Source organism: Zingiber officinale, chromosome 8B (assembly GCF_018446385.1).
Source record: "Zingiber officinale cultivar Zhangliang chromosome 8B, Zo_v1.1, whole genome shotgun sequence".
NCBI lineage: Eukaryota > Viridiplantae > Streptophyta > Magnoliopsida > Zingiberales > Zingiberaceae > Zingiber > Zingiber officinale.
Window position 1 is genome coordinate 1,476,169 of NC_056001.1, and position 21,610 is coordinate 1,497,778.

Consider the following 21,610-nt stretch of genomic DNA (forward strand, 5'->3'; position numbering starts at 1 on the left):
AGTTAAGAAGTTTTGTAACGCTGATGAACTGGGTTCTTTTTTTGGAGTTAAGAAGCTTTCATAAAGCTGATGAACTTAATTTTTTTTTTTTTCATCAACAAGCTTTGATAGATCATACAACACAATCTAACATACCACCAGATAATGCACAAATTAGGGCACATGGCTATATGGCTATATGGCTATATACTCTATGCAGGTAATTCAAAACAAAAACATGTAGATGAAAACACAAGAAACTATATAGCACCATATCTCCGGAAAGAAAAAACAATTGCAGGTTAAAAATCAACTGTAACTCAATTTCTAAGGTTCCTATCTGGCCTATTTGAATGAATAATCGCAAGCACAATTCCAACAAACAAAAAATTGAACTTCTCTTGCTATGCATCAAGCACACAAATGGAAATTGACAGAAATAATGAAACACCAACTGCTTTTGTGCGAATTTTCTGAAAAATTAATAAACACAAGTAGGAGATTGAGATGCTTGACCAGAAGAGGAACTGAAACAGATGAAACAACCTAAATAAATAAAAAGTCGATATTGTTACCCTGCAAGGGAACTGAGTATGAAGGAAACGATCGCACACCACCCAGTGACGGTGGAAGCCACGAGCATCAATCGAAGAAATACATGAGACTCATCCAAGATACTCGCGTCCCCACGAGAAGGACCATGAAGAACCCGAGGGTGAGATAGTAGAGGCACTGGAGGGAGACGATCTGCGCCAGAATGAGCCAAGGATCCCATACGATCGTCCCATAGAACATGATTCCTCTCCTCCTTGTTCCAGAACCTAGCCTTTTGACCACCTTCAGATATCTATCTGAATCTCCAAACTTCAAGATTGCACGAGCGGAAAAACACAGGAACAAACGGATCAAAGCATGCATGAACCCTAGTGAGACATGAATCGATGTGCAAATAGTCGAAGAACACGGCGTAGATGAAGCACAGGCCACGGGGATCTGAGGCCGCCGGATGCAATCAGGAGAAGCGATTTTGAGTAGAGGGGAAAGAGTACTCTCCTTTTTACCTTCCTTATTATTGGATAGAAGGAGTGGGCCCGTCATAGATGTTCGAATAAAAATGGACGCCATTCAACGCCACAATTCTTCGTACCCTACTTCTGATTGGAGTCGAGGGCTGTCCAGGAGGAAAACATTAAGCCGGTCCCTATCGTATGGAGACTGCATTTGCACGAATCCTAACTTCCACCTGGCAAGATTGCAGTGATCGAGATGAACTACTCTAAGGATCGACGATCAGAATGGATTATGTTCTGTCCTTTGAATACTATTACGTGTCTTTCACGGGTCGATCAAAAATAACTAAATAACAATGTTCCGTAAGGAGAAAGCCTGCTTTTTCTGGAGTTTTACTTTCCCCTACGGGAGCGATAGCAAGAGCTCGGGTGAGATCGATTGAACCATCGCCTTTTGCATTTATTGATCATTCGAATTGTAGAAGTTTAGAGGATGGCGGAGGCGGAAGCGGGATTGGAGGACGGGGATGCCCTCGGCAAGGTGCGGCATCGCATCGCGGATCATTCAAAGGTATCGATGTCGCCTCTCATTTCTTTTATTTTGTTTTCGTGTTCAGAGTTGCGTTTGTTTAATCGACGCGATTCCGTTCTGTTGGTGTCGATTAGAGAGTGGTGCAGACAAAGGAGATTCTGTCGAAACAAGCGGCTCAGACGAAGGAGATTCTGTCGAAGCAAGCGGCTCAGACGAAGGAGATTCTGTCGAAGCAAGCGGCTCAGACGAAGGAGATTTTGTCGAAGCAAGCCGTAAAGATTGCCAAACAAGCCGAAGAACACGAGCGGATTTTGTTTAAGGTGCTTTGATTATTTTGCTGCCTGTTCGAGTCGCTCTCGACGTGCTTCCAATCTCAATGTTTGAAATCGCCAACCTGTTTTGGTTGTTTCCTCATCCAGGTAACTCATTTCTTGGGCGTTCTTGGATTTGGCGCTTTTTGTTACATCCTGGGCGCTAGTAAGTAGTTGTCGATTTCGCATGAAGGATTGGAAGTCTATTGAGATCTATGTTTTTCAGACGATAGTTTGACAATTCAGATACAAATTTCTATTTGAATCAGGGCCACAAGATGTACCCTACGTGTATTGTTTTTTCTATGTCACCTTCGTTCCTCTTCGGTGGATATACTACCGGTACAAGAAATGGCACTATTACCTCCTGGTGAGAAACCGAATGTTTAATCTTTGAAACGTTAGTCAATTTTCTTCCTTGCATAGATCTCCATTTTTTTTTTGTTTTTGTTTTTTGTGTGTGTAGTTCGTGTTCTTTTCCTGCCTTTCTTCCTTTACCTTTTATTTAAATAGACCAATAGAAGTACTGCGGATACTAATAACCTCTGTGTTTTGGATGACAAGATCATTTTGATAACCATTCAACATTGAAGAGGGTTGAAATGTTGCATAAGTTTGTAAAAGCGTATGTGGTATGGGTGCCAAGCAATTGGATTGAGGTCATCTTATGCAATATGTGTTGGCGGTAAATCTGGTTGATACTACTTCGATCAAAAAACTTGGTGCCGTCTATTTTTGTAGGATTTTGCTTCTTCAAAATTTGCTCTAAAACCTTCAATAAATTAGAAAATGAATCCAAGGCACATACACACAAACCTTCAATAAATTAGAAAATGAATCCAAACCTTCAATAAAACAATGGATTCCTTAGTAATGTTGTTTCTAAAGTGCATGCCCCTAATACCTTGGATTTATTCAAACTCGACAATTGAATGCTTGTATATTATTACTGTAATATAACAATATACAAACAACACTTTGAAAAGCAAGTAACTTTGGGAGAGGAAAGAGTTTTGTTATCAAAAGGATGATGGATTGTTTGTGCAAAGTGGTGTTTTATAGTGTTTGAAACATTGTCTATGAAAGGACATGTCTTTTAGATTATAACCTTTCAGAGCATCCACATCAGCTTCCTTATCCAAAATGTATAATTTAAGATAAAAAAATTACTTTATTAAATTTGGATATCCACTTTTCACTGTATCAGCTTCCCTTTTTTTCCTCTCTCCTCTATAATGTTTAGGGAATGAAATCCATTCCCTAAATTTAGAGAAGTGTTGTTCATAAACGCAAAATTTAGGGAATAGATAGGGTAGCTGATGCAAAGATTTTTTAGCTATCCTATCCAAAATTTAAGGTAAAATGGTAACTGATGTGGATGCTCTGATTCAAACATCAAAAGACACCTACATGAAGGGACACAAGAAGTTCCTTATTCCTTCTATTCTTTCCCATTTTATGAAAATCACCAACAATCCTCCTCCATTTCCAAAAAAAATGAATTTTTGAAAACTTTCAATTATCAAGTGATAAGCCTTATGCATAAATAAAGGTATCCAATGGATTTGAACCTTTACATAGTGAAGACCTCTCAAATGCTAACCAAGGTGACCGGTAGACTAGCTTTGAACCAACAACCTTATTCGATTAACCGGAGTGATTTCACACATAGACTTTCCTTATCCTCAGAATTCATATGGGTGACACATGGATTGGCCTTGTGTCTAACTACCCTAATTTTTCATGAATATTTATATAGTTAGCCATACCACAATAGAAACAACATGATCTCCTATATTCATATAAGTGGATGTTATAAAGAATACTCACATAACTAAGTATTCCAAATGATTGCCTTTTATAACTCCATAACGCTTAGAAGTTTTTCCTAACCATTCCATTACGTGAACCAAGCACTTCCCTGGGGACAAACTAAGTGCTTCAACCATAAATATAGTATCTTTACTCATTAAACCCGAGATTTGGAAATCATCCAAAGTTGAGTCGAGTTTCTACTATTGATGATTAGTAAGTTGGCTTTAGTCACATCTCCTTTAACGTTATCAAAACTAGATCCCTTGCAAGGCCTTTTGTCAAAGGGTAAGCCAAGTTAAGACTTGACTTCACATATTCTATAATTATGACATATTTAGATATCAATTGTCTAACCGAACTATGTCTCAACCCAATATGCCTTGACTTTCCATTATAAATATTGTTATATGCCCTTGATAGTGTAACCTCATTGTCACAATGTATAGCAACTGGAGGCATTGATTTCGGCCTCAAAGGAACTTCCATTAATAGGTTCCTCAACTATTCTGCTTCCTTAACACACAAAGTAAGAGCTATAAACTCGACTGCCATTATGGAATTAGCAATACAAGTTTGCTTTTTGAAACCCCAAGATATGACTCCACCAATTCTAAATATCCACCCACTAACTTCAGGTAGAGTAGAAAATTTGTTCTCATAAAATATAGCATCACGCGATTCAAATATGGCATTGGTAGAAATAGAATTATTAGGTTCAATAACAAGGAACCTTTGTCTTTCTATGCTCAAATAACCCAAGAAGATGCACTCAATGTCCTTCTCTCCTAACTTCCTCACTTTTGGTTCAGGAAGTCCAACAATAGCTCGACATCCCCAAACTTGTAAGATAGATTAGGTTTGTGTTTCTTTCATAATTCATATGGGATAGTTTTGTTTCCATTAGAAGGAACACGATTTAGAATGTGACATGCTGTCATTATCGCTTCACCCTAATAGTCCTTAGTTGTGAATTACTCAACATAGTATTCACCATTTCAATAAGAGTTCTATTTTTTCCTTTCTGTCATTTCATTTTGTTGGGGAGTATATGCAAAAAATGTTTAGAATACAATGCCCATATCTTCATAATATTTAGGAAAGTGATATTCACCTCCTCTATCACTTCTAAGACATTTAATCTTAAAGTTACATAGATTTTCTATTTCAACCTTATAAATTTTAAGTTTATCCAATACTTTATTCTTAGTCCTCATTAAATAAACATAACAATATCTAGAAAAATCATCTATGAAGGTAACAAATTAACATTTTCCTTCCCTAGTAGGCATAACATGTAAATCACATGCATCACTATGTATTACGTATAATATGGAACTAGTTTTTTTTTATACTAGGAAATAGAGTTTTAATTATTTTGTTTTGCAAGCATACTTTGCATTTTTCTAGCATATTATCCTTACATTTTGGTATTAAAACCAGAATATTCATGTCATGCATTTTTCTAGAATTAACATGCCCTAGATGAAAATTCCAAAATTAAATGCGTCAACCATATAAACAAAAACATCAATTCTATTTATATGCATCTCGAACATTCCATCATACACAAATCCTTTGCCAACAAATACACCTCCTTTGAGGATGGTTACAAAATCAAATTTAATGACAATTTTGAAGCCACACTTAAGAAATAAGGTTCCTCTTAACTTCAAGAACATGATACATATTAGTCAACATAAGTGTCTTCCCTGAAGTGAACTCCAATTTAACAATACCAATTCCTTTGACGGTTGTCGTAGAGTGGCTTCCCATATAGATAATTATCTCTTCTTCTACCAGTGAATAGGTAGAGAATTGGTTTCGATTGATACATATGTGCTTTGTAGCATCGATACTATTCCACCAATCTTGGCAATCCTCAACCAAACATGCCTCCATGATCATCGCCACATACTTGGTCCTTCCCGTCTGATTTTGTTTCTTAGGATATGGCATTCTCTTTTGTAGTGCCTTGGTTTACCACAATGATGGCAGTTGCCTTTTCTCTTTTGGTTCTTGGAGTTATGTTTATTGTCATCAACTTTCCTCTTTTTATTTTTAAAGGAGTTACCATTATTATTGTTCCTCGAATTTTTGACTTCCTCCACCACAAGCACCTTAGAGGACTATTCCTCCGAATTGTTAGCATGAAAATCTTTTTCAATACGAAGACGACTAGCCAATTCTTTTAGAGACAAGTCCTCCCTATTATGCTTGAGATTATTTTTATAATTTTTCCATGAATTAGGAAGTTAGTCGATCACCAAAGACACAACAATAGATTCAACCATACACATTCCATGTTGTGCAAATTGATTATACATGTGTATGACTTCATGGAATTGCCCAATAATGTCGACCATGCGATATTGAAAAAAATTGGAAACCAGCAATTTCTTACTTGTAGCATCTTTAGATTGATACTTAGCTTCAAGTGAGTCCCATATTTCCTTTGCGATTTCCTTGTTGTAGTATTGGCCAAACAAAGCATTGGTCATTGCATTGCAAATATTCCCTTTGTACACGTAATCGTCTTGATCCCATTTTTGTCTTGCCCCTGTTTGTGCTAGTTTCTTTTTCTTTTTTTGCCAGTTTCACTGTGATAAGAACATATACCACATTTAGCAAAGTGAGTAGGAAATGCAATTTCTTTTGCCAATGCTGAAAGTTTTCTCCGTCGAACTTTTCCAATTTGACAAAATCCACAACAAAGTTACGAAGCAAATTTCCTTGAGAAGCCATAAGTAGTTTCATAAGATTGTTGGTGGTAAATCGGGTTGATACTACTTTGATCAGGAAACTTGTCGTCATTGTCGTTTTTTGCAGAATTTTGCTTCTTCAAATCTGCTCTTGTCGGGGAACTGCCGCTGTCAAGGAATTTCGTAAATTCTTCAATAAATTAGAGAACGAATCCAAGGCGCTTACACTCGCTTTCCTTGAGAAACTATTTGCTCCCACCACAGTGATGCACTCGGACTAAACAAATGTTTCTCAGGATACATTGGATTCCTTAATAATGTTAATAAGAGAGAGGAAAGATTTTCCTTATCAAAAGGATGATGGATTGTTTGTGCAAAGTGGTGTTTTTAGTGTTTGAAACATTGTCTATGAAAAAACATGTCTTTTGGATCATAACCTTTCATTCAAACATCAAAAGACACCAATACATGGACACAACTGAAGAGACACAACTGTTGAAGTTCCTTCTTATTCCTTTCATTCTTTTCCATTTTATAGAAATCACCAACATTATGTAGATGTATATGCAGGTAGTTCCTCAAGAAGTCGTGTTTGCCCCAACACTAATAATATTTCATAAATAATATATTTAGTGAATCGGTTTGATGGTAGAGATGTATGATATATCCTTGTTTAAACATGAAAGTGATTTTATGTTTGATTGCTCAAAACCTCAAACTAGTCATTTGGTTGATACCATCTACTGAACTCAAGATAAATGGCTTAATTATGATTGATATTAATTTCTGAAGACTCGTGGATGAACACTAAATTTCAGAAAATTATGACAGTTCATCATAGTGAATAAGTGATTCCTTTGTTTATGTCAGTTTCCAATGTATGTGAACCTTAGGAGTCATCTGCATATATACAATGGCAAGTTCTGCAAGTTATGCTGTTTCCATTGTGGTTATTGTCTAAGGGTTAGAAGTCAATTTCTAGGAAATGCATGTTCCCTGTGCATGCTATCTACTACATCAACTTGAAACTGTGCGCCCTTTTACCGACTACCCACTCAAGATTGTTGTTCCATCCTGTAATTTCCTTCTCTATTGCTATTAATTGTTGTCTATTAAATTTTTTTTCCAGGAGTTATTTCTACTCTCTTTTTTTTTCCTTTTTTCTTTGATGTTATTTTTTTTATAGAAAAATAATATAACATTGTTTTTTTCATATAACAATATTGTGCAAGTAACTCATTATTGAGGTGCAGTATCTTAATGGCCATGTTTTTTCCCCTTTTATAACAGGATTTCTGCTACTATGCCAACACTATCTTCATAGTAATGCTACTGTTCTTTCCAAAAAATGAAAAGCTTTTCATGGTTTGCTTCTCATTTGCTGAAGTAAGGCTGCCTACAATTCCTCCTATAAAATGTGCTTAAATCTCACTTAGCTGACATGCAAACCTTCTGTAGGGACCCCTTGCTTGGGCTTTGATTGTTTGGCGTAATAGCCTGGTGTTTAGTTCACTTGACAAACTTGTCAGTGTCCTCATACATCTTTTACCTGGTGAGTCACTACTTCGTAACAGAGAAAGACCACATGTGATGTTCAGTCTAAAGGTGTTCCTCTTCTGCATCTAGTGTAATTTTCCAATCACTCTTAGGCAGAGTTTTGATGAACTTGGTTTGATATGTTAATTTGATGGTCATGCAATTCTTTCTCTAATCTAGTTCTTAATCATTCCATGACTACAAAAAAAAATGTTGTCTTGTCTTAACCATGTTTCGGTGACTTGTGCAGTGTGTTTGAATCTTGTCTTACTTTAACTGTTGATTAAAATAATTATTCGGTTGGTAGTGGCTGTTTCTTATATAAAGTCATGTGTTGAACAGTGAAACTTCCAGAAAGGATTATATTGTGGTAAAATGTTTAGTTTGGAACTTTATATTCTTCTTGTTACAACTAAGTGTATTTGTTGAAGAGGGGAGATTTTAGGAATGTGCGTAAGATGATGGTGATGGATGCAAAGAAGCACAAAAGATTTAAATCAAGGGCATCCATGCTTAGTTATACGCATTGGTATGTCGCAATACATTTTGGAGTTGCTATTAGGTGAAAATGCTGCAGATGATCATGACTTATGATGGCTTGTTTAATTTGACATTTCTACTGCACCTTTCTAATTATCTTAATTAACCAACAAAAATGACCGTGTTATCCACGAGGATGTGGATGACATGATATTTTATTTCCATTTCACACCAAGTTTTAATCAATGAATACATCAACAAGTTTGATCTTGATTTAATGTTGAAATTGTCATTGACAATTGGACTAACCTTCCATTCTCTTTGGTTGTTTACTTAATTATGGCATCTCTAGCTTCCATTAATAATTGTATTTCTATCACGAACTCAATTTTCAGGAATTGTTTTCTTTACTATCCGGTGGTGGAACCCTGAAACTTTTGCTGCCATGCACCCAGAAGGGAGGGCAGCAAGGGTATTTTGGCCATATGTGGAAGATAAGTCATACCTGTGGATGTGGTTATTTGTTGTTCCTTTGATTGCATATACCCTGTGGCAAATTCTGTATTTCCTCATTGTGGATGTTCTACGCCGTCAACGATTCTTGCGTGACCCTGACGTCATGACATCTTACAGGTTCAATATTCTTTCTTGATAGCCTTTTCTGCCGCATCAATTGACCTGTACTAGACACTTAACACGTTTTCCTGCCACATTTTGCACTGCCAAAAAAATTGACCATTCGCCTCTTACCTCCTAAATTTCTTGAAAATATTACAAATGAAAGAAAAAAATGAAATGAAATGAAAATATCGATAATGTTTCTTACATTAAAATACAGTTAGTATTAGCTTATCTGCTGTTAAGTGATGATTAAATTTGTCAAATTAGCAATACCAAAAGTCGTCATTTTAGCTCATATAACGTCTTCTCTCATGAATGCATGATGCAGGGAACTCTCTAAGAAGGCTCAGAAGGCAAATAACATCTGGTGGCAGTTGAGTGGAATGCTGGGTGATCAGAACCGGCCTATCATGTACAATTTGCTGCAAGCTGTCTTTACAGTGGCAACTATGGCCCTTGCAGTCCCAATCTTCATGTCGTACAAGATGCATGTGATTTTCCAAATCTTCAAGGTCTCTGCCACAGTGTGGAATGGTGGCAGCTTCATTTTAGATGTCATGCCCAGGCAAGCTGCCCTCAGAGAAAAGAAGAAGTTGGAGATGAAACCAGTTGTTCAGGAGGTAGGCCAACCATTGCCAGATCTCCCAGATAACCATTCAAAATCTTGCGAGTCGAGTGGGACGTAGAACAACAGCATCCATTACAAGCTGCTCTGGTTCCAGCCAACAAGTTGCGGATGGAGTTGCTTTTGCTATGGTATTGCTTTTCCGTCTTCATAATTTGAAACCGGCTTTTCTGGTTCTTAGAAGATCTGGGTCTAATCTTGTGGGGATTGTCTTTGGAATGGTTTCAAATTCCGAGAAACAAAATTGTTTAATAGATTGTAACATTTTCCTGCTAATGTACAAACCATTCTGGTGTGTTATTGTTGGTTTAACTGTCGGTTACATAAAACTACTAGTTGGCATTGCACATATGTCCCTACTACATTCAACATTTTAGTGTTTCATACTTTCATTTGCAAAATAATTAGTTGAGAAAGTTAGGCTTAGGGTATATAAGCGAATTCAGGTGAATACAACACAACTGAGAATTTCTATCGGGGAGAAGTAGGCGAAGGCAATGTCGTGTGACACCTTTTGACCTCCAGGAGATGACTCCCACGTTGATCTCAGTGAGGTTGCCTTGAAAAACTCAAGTCGCAAAACAATAGTAGATTTGAAATGGCATCCATAGACATAAAACATGTTGCCCTATCTTGGTGGGAAATACAACTCTTAATTATTGAAAATCTATGGGGGAGCAATTGCTAGTTGCTACTCTTGATCATGTATAAAGCATTTGCAAACTTTCAGATGAAGTTTAGAAACCAGATACAGAAGGCTTTGAATTACAGATTGCATGAACAGCACTGCTATGGTAATTAAGTAGCACAGCAATCTTAATTTTGACTCTTACCGCTCAAAATGACTCTTTCAACCAAAACAAAAAGTAGAAAAGATCAAACATTGTTGTATAGAAGAGGGAAATTGTCCATTTCGAATCATTGAACAGAAAGCTTGCAGCGATCCTTGTTCACCTCAGTAGAAAATTCAAAATTCTACTGGGGGGAGTACCCAGTGTTCTCGCCAATTCGAGTTGCAGTGTGCTAGTTTACACCAATTGGTCACCAGTCTTCAATCCCCTGTCTAAATTGCCATGCTCACTAGCACTTCCTGATGTCAAGCCTCTTGTTTGATGCCAAAATTGCAGGCTACTACTGCCCGGCCTCAGAGGACCTGAGCTAGAATAGCGGCGAAATGAACCTGATGCATCCCTTGTAAACCTTGCAGACATACTGAATACATCAGGCTCAGGGAGCATTCTCTCTGACCCCAAGTCCCACCCCGTGCTGATCCTTGGCTGTTCCTCTAGTATCGATGTCTCCTCCAAGCTACAACTTCCGGATACTCTACTAAAATCATCTCCTGTATTGCATACTAATTTTAGCGCTTGAACCACTTCACCCATGAACGGTCGCTGGTCAACTTCAGGCTGCACGCACATTGAAGCAATGGCAGCCACCTTTGTCAAACTGTCAAGTGTAATGTCAGGGTAAAGAGATGGATCTATAATCGATTCTAGGCTGTCCCTATTTGTGAGAAGTGGCCGTGCCCATGTGACTAAATTCTCTTGCCCTGGAGGTCGCAGCATGTCTACAGGTTTCCGTCCAGTAAGCAGTTCAAGAAGTACAACTCCATAGCTGTAAACATCACTCTTGACAAGAAGATGCCCGGTCATGGCATATTCAGGGGCCACATAGCTAAAAGCAAGAAAATTGATGGTGTTAATCCATGTGACCAGAGACAACTTAGTGAGAAATAAGAGAAAAATAGTATGTGGAGTCATGTACCCGAAAGTTCCCATAACACGTGTGGAGATGTACTCGTTTCCTTCTCCCTTAGCTGCCCTTGCTAGACCCAAATCAGACACCTTGGGATTGAAATCTTCTTCCAGCAATATGTTGCTTGATTTGAAGTCGCGATGTATAACACGAGGATTTGAATCTTCATGCAGATAGGCTAGACCTCGAGCAGCACCAAGTGCAATCTTCAGCCTAGCATACCAGTTAAGTGGAGCAACTTCCTTGTCTGCACCTGAGCAGTAGCTCGTACATTTAGTAGTGAATTCATAAGAGGTAAGCATCTTCAGCAAAAGGGTATGTTTTCTTTTACTATCGAATCTCTCCATTGATATAAGTAACCAATATTCACGAAGTTTTTGAACCATATGGACATGTTTCTTAACATTAGCATGCCAAAACCTGGGCTATAGTATAGTTAGGAATGCATTTACTTCAATATACATATATATAAGAATTCAGATAAGTTCCATCAGTTGCTAAATAAACAAGGCAAGATAGTTCTTATTTATGCAACATAAGAACCAAACAGAATCACATTTCAGATAACTTACCATATAAATGAGAGTCTACGCTGCCATTCCGAACAAGTTCATAAACTAGACAGTTGTCTGCCTCCGTGCATATACCAATCAACTTAATCAAATTCCTATGATGCAATCGACTCAGCATCTCAACCTCAGCCAAGAACTCTCGGTTACCTTGTCGGTCATCTCTCTTAAGAACCTTAATGGCCACCTTCATACCGTCTTCAAGTGTGCCTTCGTAAACACGTCCAAAACCACCTTCACCAATTATTTTTGAGTGGTCAAAACTATTTGTGGCCTGTTCCATCTCATGTAAACTAAAAGTTTTTGTTGTTCCTGCATATGTTCGTATACTAGAGCTGAAAGATGCTGAAGCTGATGTTGGCCTGCTTTTGATCATGGTTGGATCAGTCCCTAAACAAAATCAGGGTTAAAGTTTAGGAAATGAACGTCATCAATCAACAGTTAATAATAACACAAAATCAAGAATTTAGAGAAGTTTGAAAATAATTCGCATTATTTTCAGGTTTCTTGGCTTTTGGTCTCATCATCGAGCATGTTATTGCTAAGTAGCAAACAATAATATGCTTTTATTACTAAGAGCTAAAACTGTTGGTAAAATATGACCAAAAAACAAAACAAAAAACAACTTCGACTAGGCCCTCCCCCCTCCCACAATCGAAGACATTAGAGCCCCTTCTCCTTTTATGGTGATATCTTTGGTTCATTGCTTATATGATCTTTATATTCAAGGAAAGGATGACAATTGAATTGCCAGTAAAATTTAGCTATTTACAAATTTTAACTCCATATTTACTATAATAAAATGAACTATCTTTCAGAAGATGTCCAACACTAAAACATCCTATCAGAATGTCTAGAACAACATGATCAGCACTGAATTTGTTTTTACCTGCTTCCTTTGTGAGTGAGTTTCTCAAACCTTGAGGAGCTTGTGAAAGATGAGACCTAGTTCTATATTTCAATAGCAAAATCCATACAACTCCAATGCATAAAATGGAAGTTATAACAGCTGAAAGAACCAGAATAGCTACTATGCTGTGATTTTGTTTTCCTTCTCGCTTTCCCACATCGACTGCAAATGGGTGCAAAGTCCTAGAACTACTGTCACCACCAGATGATCCATGGTTATCTATGCTTCCTGGCGCCATAGGTGGTGAAGGAAGACCTGCATAAATATAAAGATTATGAGTACAGGGGAAAAAACACACAAAGACCATGCACCATTTTGAACTCATATTCCCTAATATATAGCACAGTTAATGGATTCTTAATATTTGAACTTCAATTCACTTATTGATACTTCACTGATTTTTATGCAGCCAACACATAGAACAAAGAAAAACAACCAAGAAATTCCATCCAACTGTAAAAATAAACAAGCCAAAAAGCCAAGACAATACATCTTTGAAAAAAAAATTCTTGTTGAAAAAGGTTGGGGAAAAAATTGCATCCTACTTCTAACCATTTTCAATTGTTTTTATCCAACACCTTTGGACATTATTTAGCCAAATTGTTGGACAGAGAACATAATATTTGCATATCAATTCCAGACATAACAACTATAAGAGGGAATATTCCTTCACACAACAAAATGACTCGAGCACAGTTATGGGGAAAAAAGCCAACCTGGGTAAGTGACATAAAGCACCAGATAGTCACCAAACAAAGATGAGTTTATGAACAACTCTTTGTGCCAGAACTTCTGAGAAATTGAGAACACTGTGCTGTTCTCAAATTGATCTCCAAAAGGCAGCAGATCAATGAGAACATCAGTCTTATCAGGCAGCTCGTTGGCAGCATTTGCTCCCATGATCCGCACCTGACTTTGTTCAATAGATGTTCCGGATGCAATTTCTTGAGCAAAGTCAAAGACCCAGGGAAAGAATGTAATCAATGGAATGCTTAGGCGCAGTCCAACATTCATTGGCAAAACACAGGTGCAGGGTGATCCTGGACGGCTATTTGTATAAGGGTCACGGCAAGATGGAGGTGTACAATCTGCACAAATACCATAGCTGATCATGTAACTTCATATCACACAACTCTTGACGATTTCAATCAGTAACAGAGTTTCTATTAAGATGCGTCAAAATAAAAAGATTATGTAGTCCCAAATACTTGTAGCTTCTTTCCAAACCAAGAGGTTTTCTCAGCCATTTATATAAGTTAGCTTAGGCACATTGCAATTCACCTAAATTAGGAGGTGGAGGTGGAAGTGCATGGATAGGTCGCATCTTTGGTGCTTTTGGCTTCACAAATCCAAATGGAGAAATTGCAGGAAACTGAATAGGCCCTGTCAATATGACCATGGCCAAAATATATAAGCCAGAACTGAATTAGGTTCTGAAGGAGATTCACATTGAATAGACACATACATACCTCCATGATGAGTGGATGGAGCCACTCTTGATTGAGCAGGTCTAGGGGTTCCTTGATTATCTATTGAAATGGAACAGAACTTTGAGAAAGAAGAACCAACAAGAGAAAAGGAAATTAAGTGAAACTTTAAAAAAAATCCAATCATTTATCACTTATATTGATCACCTTGATTATGTGGTGGTGGGGCATGAACCTTTGGCCTAATCAGGGAGGGTGGTGCTGGAGGATGACAAGAATCTTAGATGAAACTTCAAAGAAAAAACAACAGAAACTTAAATGGTTTTTTTTGTATTATCTTACCAGGATAGTAAGAATCAGGAGTGTGCAGTGGAGATGGAGCAGATGAAGGGTTTCCTGCCCTTTTCCTTGGTGTATATTGGTGATGATGAGATGAAGCTGCAGGCACAGGTGGAGGACTCTCAGGTACTGTTTCTGATGGAGGCTGTGAATGAGAACTAAGAGGACCATGAGCATTATCAGAAGGCACCTCGGCTTCATGAGGTGCAGGGCTCATTGCAGGTAAAGAACCTTTACAAAAATAACAGTTAAATTAATATGCACCCTTTATCATGCCAGCCTCAAACAGAAGATAACTACCTCCTGAGTGTCTATCATTTCTAGGGGGGACATGACTGGATACTCCTTCGGGAGGCGCAGCAACTGGCATGCCATAATTCTGTCTATCATTTCTAGGAGGGACATGGCTGGATACTCCTTCGGGAGGACCAGCAACCGGCATGCCATAATTCTCATGGATGGAAGGTGGTGGTGCTACTACTGGAGATACAGCAGGACCTCCAAATTGTGTATTTGTCCCTATTACAAATCACCATTAGAAGATTCATCAATTGTAAATTATCATTTAGCTATCATCATTATTGGAATTGGAGAAAACAGAATCAAACACCTTTTGTGTTAGAATCGTTATGATGGGTCCTATTATTGGATAGATCTTCTGGAGGTGCAGCGACAGGTGTAACAGGATTCACATGGACGGTAGGTGGTAAGGCAGTCACTGGTGACACAACAGGCCCTGCAAATTATATGTTTTAAATATTAAGAATCATTTGTGAAATTAAGAATAAGATATTCTGGCTAACTTACTAACTGCAACCGCATAGTATGGGGCAAAATACCTTCAGTTACTGGGGCTGAATAGTTAGATAAATCTTCTGGGGATGGAGCAACTGGGATGCCATGACTCCCATGAAGAGCGGGAGATGGTGCTGTTACAGGAGATTTGATAGGACCTGAACATTTTACATTATCAATCTTAAGCATTATAACCCAAGCAACAATGGAAAAGAATAGTTTGGCTTTCTTTCCAATTGCAATTTTAGAATATGAGCCAAATACCTTTTGCATGTGAATAATTTAAAGGGTTCGTTTGGTTTGATAAACTTTGTGGGGGTGCAGCAAGTGGTATGCCACTATTGTCGTGGAAGGCAGGAGAATAGGCTGTTACTGGAGGTGTAGCAGGCCCTGCACATTGTGTTCTGTCATTATTGCCAACCCATTAATAATGTTGAAAAAATTTTGAACAGCGATTCTAATAGTATAGGAGTACCTTCAGGACGGGAACCATTAGTAGGGGCTGCATAGTTAGATAGATCCTCTGGTGGTGGCGCAACTGGCATACCATGACTCTCATGAAAAACAGGAGGTGGTACAGTTACGGGAGACCGAGCAGGCTCTGAACATTTAGTATTTCCAAACTTGAGCATACTATGAAAACTAATTGATTATACTTTAGCTAAGTTCCCAATTGCAATAGCAACATGTAATCAAATACCATTACCATGTGAATAATTAACTGGTGTTGAATGGTTAAGCAAATTGAGTGGTGGTGCAGCAACAGGCATGCTACTATTCTCACGGATGGCAGGAGAAATGGTTGTCGCTGGAGATATTGCAGGCCCTGTGCAATGCAATCAGTCATTTTAGACAAATTATTTTCTAGTTGCAATTGTCAAATACAGGTCAAGTACCTTTAATATAGGAATCATTATCAGGGGTTGTATGGTTAGCTAAATCCTCTGGAGGTGGAGGAACTGATGGTGCTGTTACCGGAGATGCAATTGGCTCTGAACATTATGTATTACTATATTGAGCATTACTATGAAAAATGATAATGAACAATGGTTTGGCTAATTTTTAAATTACAACTATGAAATGTGAATAGATACCATTGGCATTTGAATAATTGACTGGGGTTGGATGGTTAAACAAATTGAGAGGAGGTGCAGCAACTGGTATGTGGCTATTCTCGTGGATGGCAGGAGAAATGACTATTACAGGAGATGCCACAGGCCCTGCAAATTGCATTCTGTCATTATTTGGATATAATTAACAGTGTAGCAATTTTTCTAATTGCTAATAGCTTGCTATTGTTCATTATCAGTCAACTAGTAGAGATAGAAGAACCTAATGATGCTATAGGTGATTTGTTTTTTGAAGCAGGAACATGAATATTTTAGGAGGTTCAGCAACATTTATGTCATCATCCCTATAGCTGTGAGTTGAAAGTTAAGAAAATGAAGTTGGAGAAATATCAGGTCTGGCATATAAATTTTATGGAGAAAATGAATGACACACAAACATGAACTGTAATGAAAAATACAATGAGCAGTATTGTCATCATCTATTCGCTGGCAATAACTGAAACTTCAACTGGTTTCTGAATTGGAAACTTAATCGATGGTGGTGAAGCTAGAAAAATAGCATATATATGATTATACATCAATATAAACCAGCAAACAATGATTCAGTTAAATGGCTCGTTACCAACCATGAGCTACAGGTGCTGCAGCTAGACGACTGTTGTCGTGTGCTTTTCCATGCAAATCAGCCTGAGGAATTCCTGTTCTAGAAGTAGCTAAAGAGATATCATAAAGAATGAACAGACATGGATTTTTTCATAAATATATATTCCTTAACTTTACAAGAATATCATATGAATATGTTAAAATGCAAATTTACCTTTTGGAGCTGGAGCATCAGGAACTACACTCGCCTTAGGAGGTTCCACTTGTATCTGCTTATGTTGCTCAGTAATGTGATCAGACGAAGAGCTAGGAGGTATTGATGGTACTACTGCATGGCTAGTAGGTGGCAGAATCTCAAGCTTAGGCATGATGATAGAAGGAGATCCTGATACACAAGCTTTGATTATGTGTCATCGTCCTATGTCCTGCAAAGAATTTTGGTATATTCTGAATCTATCAAGTTACCTTGAGTGACCATTGAAAGACTGGGAGCACTGCTATTTGGCATGCTCTCTGATTCTGTTAAAGAGGTGTCTGAATGTACATTTTTTTTAGAAAATTTCATCTATGAAAATAAATACAATGTCAAGTAAATGGACATCATCATTTTTCACTGACCTAGATTTGGTGTTTGAAGATGTGGAAAGGAGGATATTCTCGGCAGCTTTGATGTATTAATTTCCATCTTAGCATCACCAGCTGGTGAACCAATTATTGTCTGAAGCAACATTCTTCGAGAGATTGGATATAATTTGAAGTAAGGACCTATATAAATCATAATGTTAACATCATAGAAGACAAACACTCAAATACAGGCCATCCTATCCTCATAGGTGAATTTAGTTATTCAGTGAAACTATAATTAAAAATAGAATGAGATGCAATTACATCTCTTATTGCATTCAATTTCTTTTTGATTAGCACACGGACATTTATGACTCGGCTTTGCGAATCTATCATTGACTGATTACTCAGAACTGAGCAGTACCAACTACCAACTAACAAAGAAGTAGAATGCTTGATGTAACCCATGACTAAATAATGAGCAAGTATATTATCTGCAAACAATTGTAATCACTTGTGTATCGGTGATTGAGAAATTAGCTAAGCAAGTATCCATATTTATTGTGCATGCTCCATATATCAGTCCTAGCTTAAGAAAGTTCAGAATGCAAAAGGCGAAGCAAGCAATGCATGGGCAGAAGCACATTCACAAGCGTAATCCTTTGGGATTGGTAAGTTAAGGTCAAAATTCAATTGCTGGAGCATCTAGATTAGTTTGATGCACCTAAATGACTATATGACTATTTGACGGTAGCAGAAAATTAATTATGCCACTGACGTCCCTCATCAACTCATTGATGCATAATAAAACTTAAAGAACTGTCAAAATTGGAAAGTATTGATCAGCGGAATTACTGGTCTTTCATTCTCAATCTTTGGCTAAGTTATTGTGTGTGTGTTTTTTGTGTCTGACACAGTTACTGACTTCGAGATACAGCTGATTATACAATTATAATGTAGCCATCAACTTCTTATTGTTTAATTCAACAGTGGGTCAACTACTGTTGTTCTTTCTGTAGTTTTTTTTCGAAAAAAAAAAACAAGTAAAAAGGTAGACAGATAATATTTTACCAACTCGAATGAAATCAAAGCAGCAAAGAAACCTATCAGATAGTATTTTGGGTTGGGTCATGAATCGAAACCTAATCTTTGGGATTGAGTCTGATCCAGTTTCTTCCCCCAAATTTAACGCAATATAAACTGCCTTCCCAAGATGAAAACTTTGAGATTTCGAACTTCAACAAACACCCTATCATTTCAGCGACTATCTCCTGAACGCCAAATGGAGACGACCTAACCAAGCTCTCCAACACGGCGACGGACAAGAAACTCGGCGCTGTGTAAGAAAACAGATCAAAGTCGCTAATTTGTTACCTTTAGATCCACAAATAGCCAAAAGCAGCAGCAGCAGCCCGAAGAGAAGCCGCGACCATACATTTTTCCGCGTCAACGTCCCGTCCTGCTGCTCCTTCATAGAACAAATCCAAACCGGAAAGCTCAAACAAAACTTCGCTTTCACCTCTTCCTCCAATCTATCACATCGCCACAGACGAACAACGCCAAAGGAGAGATCTTGAACCAAACCCAACCTGCAAAATCGCAACTTTATATCGAAACCAGCAAGGAGCATCAAAGGGAGCGATCGAGGAGGCCGCCTTTTTCTTCTCTCCTCGAGCTCGGAAAGAAAGCCCGATAAGTAAGAACTTCAAAAAGGTGAGGGTATTGCTCCACGAGGACGCGCACCAGTCTACTGATCGAGGAGGAGGAAAGATTCTGAAGGACTAAAGAAATCAAGGGAGCAGAGCTACACTGCGATTAATAATACTCATGGAAAAAGGACCGAACTTCAGTACAAAATTAGGTTTCGTTGGGTCTCCAACATGGACAGATTCCCACACCAACAAACCACTTCTTTTGACTCTTATTAAAGTGAGTGGATTCCGAACTGTTCAACTGCAGAGGCGTGTTGCATGTGGAGGCCAATTGCTCCGCATTTTATTTTGATCTCTCTTTTTTAAAATCGATCCGCATTTTGTTTATTCATCACCATCCTCCTCTGCGTCTGCATTATCCTAATGCATCCAGCTCACTGTGCAGAGTGGCGTTTGTTGGATTCTGGCGACACGAGGAAGAAACAAGCGCAGGGTTGTTTAATGCGAGGCTTTAGGTATAGTTGTCGTCTCGTTTCTTAAATAACAAACAAACAAAACATGCAGATAAATAACATTTTAAAAAATAATTTTTATTTTTATTTAATCTTTTTGTCTACCTATGAAATCGATCCCTTTTATTATACATTTTCCATTAATTAATTGTGTATTATTAAGATTAATCCTCTTCTTTTTTTTTTGTTTTTTGGAATTTTATAGATTTAATCATAAATAAGTCACAATCAAGGGGCGGTTTGTTGATCCAAACTGAGAACGATAGAAAGCATTATATATTATGGCCTCAGCCAAAGCAAACTAATTTTAAATGGAAAAAAAACTTTTTTGTCTCTTAGAATTTATCTCTTTTTCAAAATATTTGATTTTAAAGCTTCATTATTCAAGTTCATTTTAGTTTGAAATTTTAAGTGTTCAGACGAGTGTCGTAGTCTTGTTTCATAAGTGGGCTTCAATCTCTTGTTTCAGTGGGCCTTAAGGAGAGAAAAACGAGTAAAAAGCAACCTTATGTGAATACTATTTGTTAAAAAAATAATGAGCAGCACGCTTTATTTTTAGAATCATTAAGATAAGGTTATTATTATTATTATTATTATTATTATAATAGTAACATAGTCCCATCGTCTTATAAAATGATCCAATTATTTTGTAGTATATTATTTTTATTATTATTTCTCTCCTATATTTTATATCTAAATATTATAGCAGTTACGTTATGTTATGTGAATATGTTTTAGTTATTATGTTTTTATAGCTATTGTATAATTGTAGCCGTTATAATTTTGGATATGTTACAATTGAGTTGTTACATAATTATAGCAGTTATGATTTCATAATTATTAAAATATAAAAAAAAATAAGATTAATTATTCGGAGCCTCAAAAAAGAATTTAATAACATTAAATCGAGTTGATATCCTTTTTTCTATTCATATTAAAAATAATTCCAAGATTTATTAGTAATTCCACAAGCGAAATAATCAATGATCTAGAGTTCGAGACTCAGCTGCGACGTATTATTATGAATTTTTCTCATCATTAATGTTCTCTGGTTGTTTTTATATAAAAAGGAATATAGTTCTCTTTAGTCCCACATCTTAAAATTGATAACACTATGATCAAAGAAGCTTCTATAAATATTTTAGATCGATAATGTTAAAAAAATATATTTTTCTTAGTTTTTTTTACTAAGATAAGTATAATATTAAATTAAATTAATTTTTTTCATAAGAAAGTTTGTTACAGTAGTTTATTGTTGGGATTCTCTAGCGAGCAAAAGGGTGACACTCGAAAATCCAATCCAAACAATCCGGATTTTCAAAAACTCAAATAATTCAGATTTTACTCTAATGATTCTACTTTAGTATTTTAATGCTAAAATACTTTAATTAATATAATTTCATTATAAATGGTTAATGTGATTTCAATATATTATATTACAAAACACGCCTAACTAATTTAAAATTTATGTGGAAAATATAAACAGAATAACAATGAAGTGGGATGTTTTTGATGTTTTTTTTTTACATACTGTTTTGATTTTCACCCAAAAATAATTAGCGGGTAAGTATAAAGAGCAATGATATGCTCAAGGAAAAAAACTCAAGGAAAAGTTCAAGGATAGACACATAAAGTCATAGCCCACCATTTCACTTTTTGTGGGTCCCATCACTTTATGTGTCTATCCTTGAGCTTTTCCTTGAATTTTTTTCCTTGAACATATCATTTTTCAAGTATAAATTTACTGGATAGATGAACTAAGAGATCGTCTATCTAGAGTCTCGGTTGGGCGAAGCTTTTATA

General features: G+C 37.0%; 2 protein-coding genes across 6 annotated transcripts; one reads left to right on the forward strand and one right to left on the reverse strand.

Moving 5' to 3' along the window:
* The first annotated feature begins 1,343 nt into the window (after positions 1 to 1,343).
* On the forward strand, positions 1,344 to 9,920 carry LOC122017609 (glycerophosphocholine acyltransferase 1-like). The gene is made up of 8 exons (XM_042575261.1): positions 1,344 to 1,560; positions 1,656 to 1,841; positions 1,941 to 1,998; positions 2,102 to 2,202; positions 7,637 to 7,732; positions 7,805 to 7,898; positions 8,758 to 8,995; positions 9,312 to 9,920. Exons 1-8 carry the CDS (start codon positions 1,483 to 1,485, stop codon positions 9,667 to 9,669), a joined length of 1,209 nt encoding a protein of 402 aa, XP_042431195.1. The 5' UTR covers positions 1,344 to 1,482; the 3' UTR covers positions 9,670 to 9,920.
* A 392-nt stretch (positions 9,921 to 10,312) lies between these two features.
* On the reverse strand, positions 10,313 to 19,529 carry LOC122017607 (receptor-like serine/threonine-protein kinase ALE2). Of its 5 annotated transcripts, none has more exons than XM_042575257.1 (22): positions 19,018 to 19,529; positions 17,698 to 17,844; positions 17,545 to 17,613; positions 17,294 to 17,464; positions 17,103 to 17,189; positions 16,501 to 16,626; positions 16,303 to 16,398; positions 16,113 to 16,232; positions 15,882 to 16,007; positions 15,671 to 15,796; positions 15,451 to 15,564; positions 15,222 to 15,347; positions 14,912 to 15,130; positions 14,615 to 14,842; positions 14,480 to 14,533; positions 14,315 to 14,374; positions 14,127 to 14,228; positions 13,562 to 13,933; positions 12,825 to 13,100; positions 11,939 to 12,325; positions 11,376 to 11,613; positions 10,313 to 11,285 (listed from the first exon to the last, which is right to left on the reverse strand). In XM_042575257.1, the coding sequence occupies exons 1-22, from the start codon at positions 19,271 to 19,273 to the stop codon at positions 10,637 to 10,639; spliced, it is 4,149 nt and encodes a 1,382-aa protein (XP_042431191.1). In that variant the 5' UTR covers positions 19,274 to 19,529; the 3' UTR covers positions 10,313 to 10,636. The 5 variants fall into 5 exon arrangements, with proteins under 5 accessions (XP_042431191.1, XP_042431193.1, XP_042431190.1 ...); XM_042575259.1 differs by having other exon boundaries at positions 11,376 to 11,619; positions 17,545 to 17,598; positions 19,018 to 19,528; XM_042575256.1 differs by having other exon boundaries at positions 11,376 to 11,619; positions 19,018 to 19,528.
* Positions 19,530 to 21,610: the final 2,081 nt, after the last annotated feature.